The following is a 10,193-nucleotide window of genomic DNA, read 5'->3' as shown; positions in this document are numbered from 1 at the left end:
GGAGGTTTGGGTTTCTGAGCAGGGAAGCCATATGCCGAACCTGGGTGTTCGGCTGATGGCACAGGCCACAGATTGGCACCAAGGGACCAGGGCAGGCAGATCAGGAAGGAGCAGCTGTAGCGCCCAGTCGGGACACTGACGCCAGGGAAACCCTGTAATAAGTAGACTAGTCTGGTTACCCTTAGCTCCAAATCTGGCCTCCACCAGGCGACGCTGACTGTGGCAGCAACGCTTTCCAGTCTCCATTTCCAGCACAGAGAGGCTCCTCTCCCAAAGCCCTCCCTCCGTGGCAAGAGAGGGCTGGCAGGCACCAGCTGCTTTCATCAAGAACCAGGACAAATCAATCCAGCTGAGCTGCCTCCACGCTGGAACCACTGGGAAGTGAGGACTCTCCCCAGTTCCTGGGCCAGTGGTCCCTTCCCCGGAGAAGGTGGGAACTCCTGATCCCCACTCCCTGCTCCTGGGCAACGATGAACACTCTAGGAAGACCACAGAGCCGCAGCTTTCCTGGGCTCCAGGCCTGGTGGCCTTTAGAGACCACAGGGCAGTGGGAAAGGTCTCTTGAGCGTCCCAGGCCAGCAAGGTAGAGTGGGAAGCCTGTCCTGGTCGTCCAGACCGGGACCCACCCAGCACTCAGGCAGCTAGTCCTCTTTTGCTCATTGTGGCATATAAATATTCACGCATGAGTGTACATGCAGGTTTATACATTCACAAGGGACTGAGTGTACGCACCTTCCATTATGTCTGTTAACAATAATAGTGGTTAATTTTAATATATCACTTACATACACGGGACGGTCTAAGAGCTTTACGTCTATCTCATTCAGTCCTCAGAACAAGGTAGATTTTCATTATCCCTGCTTTATAGAAGAGGAATCTGACACATGGGGAGATACGTAGCATGCCCAAGGTCACAACAAGGATTGGGATTTGAACCTAGGTCATCTGAATCTAGGGACTTTGCTCCTGATCATGACCCTAATACCGCCTCCTTAAATAGGTGCTCAACAAAGGTTTGAGGAACTGAATTATGTGGAAAAAAGAGAAAAGAGAAAGAGAGGGAGTGAAATAAGTGCAGCTTTCATCTTGAGATCACCCCAGTCCCCAGTGCCTGGCATGCCCACGCCCTTAGTCAGTGTTTCCTGGATCAGCCTGTGTGTAATATCAGATAGTGCCTATGTGAGAAAGAGCAAGGAGGAGCGAGATTTGACTACCAGTGTTCCTCTGCTTATGCAAAGGGGCCGGGAGAGGAGGTGCAGTCAGATCATCTTTAATCTTTCCCACAGGCTTTTCCTGCTGCTAGCCACCCCTCCCCCACCTGAATCTGGTGGCTTGGACCTGGGACTGAGCAAGGAAACGCTGTGCGTGGTTCCCACTATTTCTCCAGGGACGAGTATTTCCCACAGCCCCAGGCCTCCCCACCTGCCAGAGTCAGGCCCTGTCACTTTGAGAGCTTTGCAAGATTGTCCCTGAGACACACTTCCTGGTGTTTCTGCTCAAACAGCGTTTGCTGCAAAGTATGCCAAAGCATTTGGGCTTCAGTTTTTGTTTCAGAGTATGCCAATGTTTTCATTTGGAAGAGGAAGTGTTTCTGTTGATGTGAAGAGATAAAATAAGACATTCTTCACCAAGTTACACTGACTGAAAGTCAAGAGCTTGGCTTGGGGGCAGGGATTCATCTTAGAATCCCCAGGGCCTGGCAGAAGAGCAGGGCTAACGTTTGTTGAATGACCCAATGAGTGAATATGCAAAAGGCCTAGAACCAGGTGTGGTATATGATCAATACTCAGTACAGGTTCTGAACAGACCCCATAGGTTCTATCTCCAAAAGGTGTTCTTGGTCTATGTGTGTTTCTCCACCTTCACTAACTTTGCCTCATCCAAGCCTGCATCACCTCTGGCCTGAGCAACTAACCAGCTCCTAACTGGCTTCCCTATTTCCACACTTGCCCCTACGGCTCATCTTGCCCACAACCGCCAGTCCTCTTTGCAAAATGTGGACTGGAATTGTGTCATTCCCCGCCTAAAACCTTCTAATGGCTTCCCATCGCTCGTGGCCGGGCCTCCCAGGTCCTGCATGATCTGGCCTTGCCCACCTCACTGACTTCTCCTGGGGCTGCTCTCCTGTCACACTGGCCTCCTTTCAGTTGCTGGAAGAACCAACTCTCTCCCCTGCCCCTCCCCCTCCACGTACTTGGCACTGCGGGTCCCTCTGCCTGGATAGATTTTCTCCACAACTTTTTTTTTTTTTTTTGCAGTACATGGGCCTCTCACTGTTGTGGCCTCTCCCATTGCGGAGCACAGGCTCTGGACGTGCAGGCTCAGCAGCCATGGCTCACGGGCCCAGGTGCTCCGCGGCATGTGGGATCTTCCTGGACTGGGGCACAAACCCGTGTCCCCTGCATCAGCAGGCGGACTCTCAACCACTGCGCTACCAGGAAAGCCCTTCTCCACATCTTTACATGTGGCTCCTTCCATCAATTTAGGGCTCAGCTCAAAGGTGTCCTTTCCTCAGAGAGGCCTTCTCTGAAGCCCCTGTCTGAAGCAGCCTATCTCTAGTCTTCTGTTTCACTTACCCAGGCATTTATTGAGCACCTACAAGATGCCAGGCGCTGTTCTAAGTGCCGAGGAAATAGTAATGAACACAATAGAGGATGCCATGCCTTCTTACATGCCTTCAGAGCTCTCAAAAAATCTCACTGCCTTGTTTGGGAACCTGCTTATCTTTCTCACAAAGTGCCAGGAGGGCTGGTGCTGAGTCTGTCTTGTTCACTGTGTTCACCCACCAAGCACATTAGGTACTCAGTAAATATCTGTTTAATAAAAGAACAAATTGATGGATGGATGGCAGGCAGGCAGGCCAACTGGTTAGGTATGCAGAGCAGCTGACACGTGCTCCACCTGGCACTTGGCCCTGGCTAAGGTCTCCCTGAGCTCAAATGAAGCTTTCTTCAAAGAAATCTCACTGTCAGCCCCTCAGGTTGACACTGCTAGTGGGTCCTGCCCACCTTGCATCACCCTCTGACTATGGTCATCTTGGCTAAGATAGGCAAGAAAAGGGGGGTAAACATAGCATGCTTGGGGTGAGTGACATTAGTGTCCATTTTCCAAAAGGAGCCCTTGTGACTTCCCTGGTGGTCCAGTGGTTAAGACTCCATGCTTCCACTGCAGGGGGCATGGGTTCGATCCCTGGTCAGGGAGCTAAGATCCCACATCCCACATGCTGGGCGGCCAAAAAAAAAAAAAGGTAAAAGGAGCCCCTGCCCACCACCTCAGTATCCCCCCACCACTGCCACTCAGGACCTGTGCCTAGAACCGTCCAGCTGAGGGGCTGAGCCGAGGAATTCCTTCCTGTCCCATGAACCCTCACCAGGCCCTCTCTCCTCTAGTCCAGCTGCCTCTCTTCCTTGCTGTGACTTTGGCCAAATCTTCCTCCTTTCTGGATCTTCATTTCCCTCCCGGAAACACACAAGGTGGAGCTGGATACAGCTTCCTGGTGGCAGCTCAGAGGCAGGACTTTAACAGCTCAGTGCAATGATCCTGTGGTCCCTTCTTCCGCTGGCCCAAGAGCCCCCTGAGTTTGCCTTGCAAACACTGCAGGCAAAGCCACCCAGGCACCAACCCCGCCACTGGCCTGGTCTGTGAAAGCAGCCTGCGAAACTGGCAGCCCCTGAAGATTGGAGCTGCTGGCACCCTGAAATCTGACTCCAAAACGGCAGCCAAGCCAATGCCAAAGGAAGTACAGGGTTCTGTGCTGACGGAAGTTTCTCCTCTCACAGCATCAGCCTGGAGCCCTTGCTCTCAGTCCCCACCCAGTCCCCAAGGGGCCACAGGACAAAGGTGATCAGTGCCTGGCTTCCTAGCTCTTTTAACACTGCAAGTCTTTATCCTTCCAGGACTAATGAGAATCCCCCAAAAGCCAAGGTCACCATCAAGACAGGTTAAGGATGGGGGGAGGAGTTGACAGTCTCAAATGTATCTGGGTGCAAAGGCTTTGACAGTTGGTACTACAGCTATTAACCAAGAAGCGACTTAGGTCCTGCCTCCCCTTCCTTCTTCAACAGCTGTCACCTTCGCTAAGGGGAAGCTTTCCTGCCCTAACTAAGGTCCTAAGAAGAGTCCAGCCATTCCTGGCATCCAAACAGACCTGGAAGAGGTGCATGGAGAAATCAGAAGCCTGGGGGAGGGGTGTGTGTCCGGCTTGGGATGCCCCCCTCCTCCTCGCCAGCGCCCCAACCCGCCCTCATCCTGTGCAGAAGGCACTTACAGGCCTCGGAGGCCGAAGAGGGCCTCGTCCTGGGAGTCCCATCCCTGGCCAGACGGTGCCCTCAAAACAGCAGCGGCGGCATGGTTCGTGCGCCGGTCCGGGCCGAGGGCTGAGGGTCGTGGGGAGAGCGGGGGACAGCAGCCAGGCCTACTCCAAGTAACCATCGAAGACGTCGAGCTCCGAGTCGGCATCGTAGAGACCCGAGCCGGGGTCGGAGAGCACGCCGAGGTCCACGAGCGCCTGGTCCATGTCCTCGGGCAGGAATACGAGGCCCACGTTGAGGACGATGTACTCCATGAGGAAGGCGTAGTATAGGATCAGCACATTGACGAAGAACAGGCCCACGTAGAACATAGAGGGCAGCAGGGGCGGCGGCACGGAAGAGACCAAGGGGCCCAGCGCGTCCAGGTGGGCCGCGACCCGGGCGCCGGGCATGCAGGGGGCGGCGAGGGCGGCGGCGGCCCGGCGATCCCAGCGAGCTCAGCCGCTGCGGCGCCCGGGCGGCCGGCGAGAGGGCAGCTCAGCCATCCAGGGGCGCCCGGGGGCTGGCCGAGGCAGCGCTGGGCCCCGGCAGTGCCCCCCCGGGGATGTGCGTCAGCCCCTGCGGAGGCGCCCCGGCCCCCGAAACGTGCCAGGAGGGTCACCCCACCCCCAGAGGTGCCCACACGGCACTGTCGATCCGCCCAACGGTCAGGAGAGCCCCTGAAGTGGCCGGCAGCGGCCCGGCTCCTCCGATACTCCCCGCTCCCGCTCACGGGCCCTCGCAGCGCCTGCGGGGGCCCCACCGCAGCTCAGCGTCAAGGGCCAGTCCCGGCGACGGTCTCTTCAGCCGCTCCCGGCCGTTCCCCGAGTCCCCTGCGCATCCCCGAAAGCCCAGCACCCATCGCTGCGACCGCCGCGTCGCCCTCCTGGTAGCGTTCCGAGCACCGCCTCCGGAGCAGCCCCGCGCTCATTGGCCCACCGCCCCCTGCCCTCGCTCATTGGCTCGCCCAACGTCCGAGCTCACTGGCCAAGAGTCAGAACACAATTCAAACCTAGACGTATCATATAAGGCTACAAAAGCTGAAGGTAACCGCGAGCTTCATCAGCACCCGGCTGGACTTGAGTACTGGCGTCACGCCTTTTTGGGACTCAGTTTACCTGCTGAAAAAGGGGGCGGGGGGGGCAGGGGCGGTGGACCTTACCTTGAAAATTTTGGCCTTTCCTAAAGTGGCAGTTTTCCACGGTGGGGAAGATCAATCAGTGCCCCCTTCATCTCTCCACATTCTGGCTGCTGGAAGGTCTGCCCCCTCGGCGGGGCGGGCCGGGGATTTTGGTAGATGGAAATCTGCCTAATAGGGTTCCGTGACACCTGAGTAAAGAAACTCCCGGCAGGTCAGACCTGCAGCACTAGGGTTGCTTCTTGTTTTTACTTTGTAAAACACGTTTTAAAACAATAATAGTGCACGTGGTTAAACATTCAAACAACCAAGAAGTACACAGAAAAGTGAGTCTCTTCCACTCGCTGATTCCCCTCCTCAGGGGTAACCCCTGTACGTCCTTCAGGAGACTGATTTTGCCCAAGGTGGCTCCCAAAGGAGTCCACAGACCTTTAAATCTTAGGCCACGCTGAGCTGGGTGCTCTACAGGCATTGCTTAATTGGAGCCAGTTGGGGAAGTGTATGTTACTCATTTTTGCAGATGAGGAAACTGAGGCCCAGAGAAACAGGAGGACCCTGGAAGCTGCTGGGCCTGTGTGTGTTTGGAGGCCAGAACCTGCCCTTTTTTCTCCATGACTGTCTCTTGCCCCTTTAGGTGAATTACACAGCAAACCATTAACTCTCCAACTGCTGAAGGTGAAACAAATCTTCATTCATTCATTTATTCACTCTGACAATATTTGTTGAACATTTATTATATGCCAAACCTTGTGCTAGGCACTGGGGAGAATATTGTGACCCTTAGCCCAATTCTGTCCTGGGCACAGTTAATGGGACACAGTAGACCTTAGATAACTGTGAGGTGTAGAAATGAATGAATGGATGAATGAATGGTGAACAGGGCAGTATCGCCTCCATGGAGCTTCCCACTCCCGATCCAGGAGAGAAATTTAGATACATCTTCTTGGCTGGTGTAGGAAGCTGTGTGTTTCCTTATTTTTATAAGTGTGGTTGTTTTGGAAATGGCATGGATTTTCGGCGAAGACCAGAGAAATCCTCTGAAAGCACAGGACATTCAGTTTTGGTACATTGTTGCTTGAAGGCCTTTCAATATTTATTTTTTAATTGAAGTAGAAAAAGAAAAAGGCTGTGAGGACAAACCAGGACGTTACCGGTTTTGTGAAGTTTCGTTTGTTGGGGAATAAAAATAAGGGTGCCTGGGTTTGAACCTTGGGTCTGCCGCTTATTAACTGTTTGACCTTGGGCAAGTCAATCCCTCTGTGATTCAGTTTCCTCCTGGGTAAAATGGGGATAATAGCAGTACCCACCTTACAGGGATGTTGTGAGAATTAAGGCTTAGCGATTTCAGGAATTTAGAGAGTGGGTGGATGAGGCCGAGAAGGGGAGGAGGGATATCTAAAGGAGGTTGGGCCTGCTGCCAGCATCCAGGTACCTGCGAGCTCTCACCTAACTCTGCCTGACTCTAGCCCTTTTAAATTACTTTAGTAATTATTGAATGCATGGGCAGCGCTTAGGGCAGTGGCACGCGGCATACGCCAAGCAACAGCTATTCTTATTCTTATCATAAAGGTATAATTGTTAATATTGTGGTAACTTTTATTCCCCAATCTTCACGGATTCATTTCTCAGGGCTCCGCCCATAGGTTTCCCATTCCCGCCTATCCCTAAGATACTGCGGACTGTCCTCCTCTCGCTCCGCCCCTTTTCCAAGGTCGCCGGCCTGAAGTTGCGTGATGCACTCCGGGCCTTGTAGTTCCTTCGGAGAGTCTTGTCAGCGGGGGCCTTGCGGGAGAACTGCATTTCCCAGCGTTCCTCGTGACGGCGCCGTAAAGCGCGGCGGTCGAAGGGCCGGTTCCGGCTGAATGTCAGTGCTGGACTGTGGGCCGGAGGGGAAGGTGGTTGGCGGTCTCTCCGGCACCTTCGCCGCTGCCTACTCTACTTGTGCCGCCGCCGCGGGCGCCCGGCCGCTCGGCCGCTTGGGCATGAGACCGTGAGGCAAGCGACTGGCCGGGGCCGTCGACATGTTTGGCCGCTCGCGGAGCTGGGTGGGCGGGGGCCATGGCAAGTCTTCCCGCAATATCCACTCCTTGGACCACCTCAAGTGAGTGTACTGGGGGCAGAAGGGGGAGGCCGCGGGGCTGGACTTGGGGATGGAGGCGCATAGCCCCTGGCCGGGGGCGCTGGGAAGTGTGAGAGCGGAGGCGGAGGGCCGAGAGAGGCGCTCGGGAAAGGCTGTGCGGCGGCTAAGCGCTAGGGCTCTGGACTTAGGGCGCCTGGGTTCGAACCCTGACCCCGTAGCTCCTCTCTGTGTGACCTTGGGCAAGTCGCTCCGCTTCTCAGAGTCTCAGTATCCCCATCTGTAAAGTAAGGGGATGAGATTTCGGTTTACGGATGCAGACTTCGTTCTTGCTGGGGCCGGACGATGGGCACCAAGCTTCCCCGGGGTGGTACTTCTTAGGCTGGACAGCTTACGGGTCAGAGGTCTGGATCCTGGAGTCAGACAGATGTGGGTTTGAACTTAAGTGGATGAATTAAGGCCTCAGTTTCCTCAGTTGTAAAATGGATATAGTGAGAGCACCTGCTTTCTACGATTGTTTTGAGGGTAGGGTCAGAGAATGTACGTAAAGCTGGAAGCTTCTACAAGTGCTTAATAAAGGACAATAATTAAAAAACAAACTAGTGGGCTTCCCTGGTGGCGCAGTGGTTGAGAGTCCGCCTGCCGATGCAGGGGACGCGGGTTCGTGCCCCGGTCCGGGAGGATCCCACGTGCCGCGGAGCGGCTGGGCCCGTGAGCCATGGCCGCTGAGCCTGTGCGTCCAGAGCCTGTGCTCCGCAACGGGAGAGGCCACAACAGTGAGAGGCCCGCGTACCGCAAAAAACAAACAAACAAACAAACAAATTAGTTTCTTAGGGGAGTCTAAAGCGTCAGAAGTAGAGCTCCGAGGGAGGCAGTGGCAAAGGTGGTCCTGGGAAGCAGGAGTACACAGAGTGGCTTTGCAGTCAGACTGGCATTCAAATCCTGCTTTCACCATTTAATGGCTTTGTGACCTTGGACAAATTGTTTCACCTCTCTGAGCCTCTGATTCCTCATCTGCAAATGGGGATGGTGAACATTGTGCAAAGATTCAGTAATATTGTGCGTGGAAAGAGATCGATCCAGTGTCTGTTATACAGTTGGTGGCCAATAATGGTAAGTGTTTATCAGCTGGGCAAGGCCTTACCAGACCACCCTACCTAAAGTGCCTCAATTCCTTTCTGTTAGATGTCATTCATTTGATTAATCTCCACTATCTGCAATTATCCTGTGTGTTTTGTTTTGTTTTGTTTTTTTACTGCTTTTCTGTTTGCTACTAAACTGGTACTTCCCGGAGGGCAGAGATGGCTTGTTTTGCTCAAAGCTGTATTCCCAGCATCTAGCTCTGAGCCTCGCACACAGTAGGAGCTCAATAGATACTTAAAGAATGAAAAAAATTAATGAATCGGGGAGAGGTGCAGAGCATGCAGGCAGAGCCTAGGATATTTTAGCGGGGTGGGGGGGCGGTGTGGAGGTGAAGGAATATAGAGACCTTTGAAGAGGGAATGACTTCAGGGAAGAAAATACAGTGTTGGGGGGTGGGGGGAGAGAGTGGGGGAGTAAGCAAACCTTTGGTGGTAAGAAATTGGCTGATTTCCAGAAGGAGCTCTCAGGATTACTAATGGGAAAGAAGGATGGAGAGGGCGGGCAGGGAACTGTAGGAGGAAGACAGGGGCCCCTGGAAAGTGTTGGTGGGAGGGAAGTTAGATGGGGGCTTCTCATTTGGCTGGGGGTAGGGGTGCTGTAATTCTCAGCTGTGTCCTTTCTAGCATGGAGCAGGTGTTTAATAAATGTTTGTGGGTCTCAAAGAGTGGGCGGCAGGAGGGATCATTATGTAATAAGGAATGGTTTTGGGGAATAAAAATAAGGGTGCCTGGGTTTGAACCTTGGGTCTGCCGCTTATTAACTGTTTGACCTTGGGCAAGTCAATCCCTCTGTGATTCAGTTTCCTCCTGGGTAAAATGGGGATAATAGCAGTACCCACCTTACAGGGATGTTGTGAGAATTAAGGCTTAGCGATTTCAGGAATTTAGAGAGTGGGTGGATGAGGCCGAGAAGGGGAGGAGGGATATCTAAAGGAGGTTGGGCCTGCTGCCAGCATCCAGGTACCTGCGAGCTCTCACCTAACTCTGCCTGACTCTAGCCCTTTTAAATTACTTTAGTAATTATTGAATGCATTTTCGGTGCCAGGTGCTTGTTAAGGAATTCCTGTGTGTTATTTCCTTTAGTCCTCACAAGTCTTAGGAGTTGTCAGAAATATTATTGTTTCCATTTTTTAGACTGGAAATTAAGATCCAAAGAGGTTCAGTCACTTGCCCAAGGTGACAACAGCTGGAAAGTGTCAAAGCCAGGATTTGACTTCAGTGTTTGCACTCATTACACTGTCTTTTTGAGTAAAATTTCCTAAAAGTCAGTTTGGGAAGACTTTCAACTTGGCTGAGTCTCACTGCCCAATGGCCATCTTCGCCCTCTGCCCAGCCAGGGAATGGTAAAGGTTCTCAGGTTCCTTTGAAGTATCCTGGGAACTGCCCAGGTTCATTGTTTAGGTCACACGGCTGTTGGGTGCTTTTTGGAAACCAGAGCTGCCTGCCCTGGATCTGGCGGATCAGCTGAATCCATACTGTAGCCTGAAGCACCTGGCGATTTGTGTGTTGGAGGGGGGCTTAGAAGATCCCAAAGCGACTTGGGAAAG

General features: G+C 53.4%; 2 protein-coding genes across 2 annotated transcripts in view; one reads left to right on the top strand and one right to left on the bottom strand.

The window, feature by feature from the left end:
* Positions 1 to 4,273: 4,273 nt before the first annotated feature.
* DEXI (Dexi homolog) lies at positions 4,274 to 4,830 on the bottom strand. Its single transcript, XM_007462830.1, has one exon. The coding sequence runs from the start codon at positions 4,700 to 4,702 to the stop codon at positions 4,415 to 4,417; it is 288 nt and encodes a 95-aa protein (XP_007462892.1). The 5' UTR covers positions 4,703 to 4,830; the 3' UTR covers positions 4,274 to 4,414.
* A 2,389-nt stretch (positions 4,831 to 7,219) lies between these two features.
* CLEC16A (C-type lectin domain containing 16A) overlaps positions 7,220 to 10,193 on the top strand; it is a 208,136-nt gene continuing 205,162 nt past the window's right edge. The window contains exon 1 of the mRNA XM_007462829.1: positions 7,220 to 7,528. Coding sequence (XP_007462891.1) covers positions 7,449 to 7,528 — 80 coding nt within the window. The 5' untranslated portion in view covers positions 7,220 to 7,448. The remainder of the gene's footprint in view (positions 7,529 to 10,193) is intronic.

Source organism: Lipotes vexillifer, unplaced genomic scaffold (assembly GCF_000442215.2).
Source record: "Lipotes vexillifer unplaced genomic scaffold, Lipotes_vexillifer_v1.1 scaffold306, whole genome shotgun sequence".
NCBI classification, from domain to species: Eukaryota; Metazoa; Chordata; class Mammalia; order Artiodactyla; family Lipotidae; genus Lipotes; species Lipotes vexillifer.
This window is presented reverse-complemented; position numbering and strand designations above follow the sequence as displayed.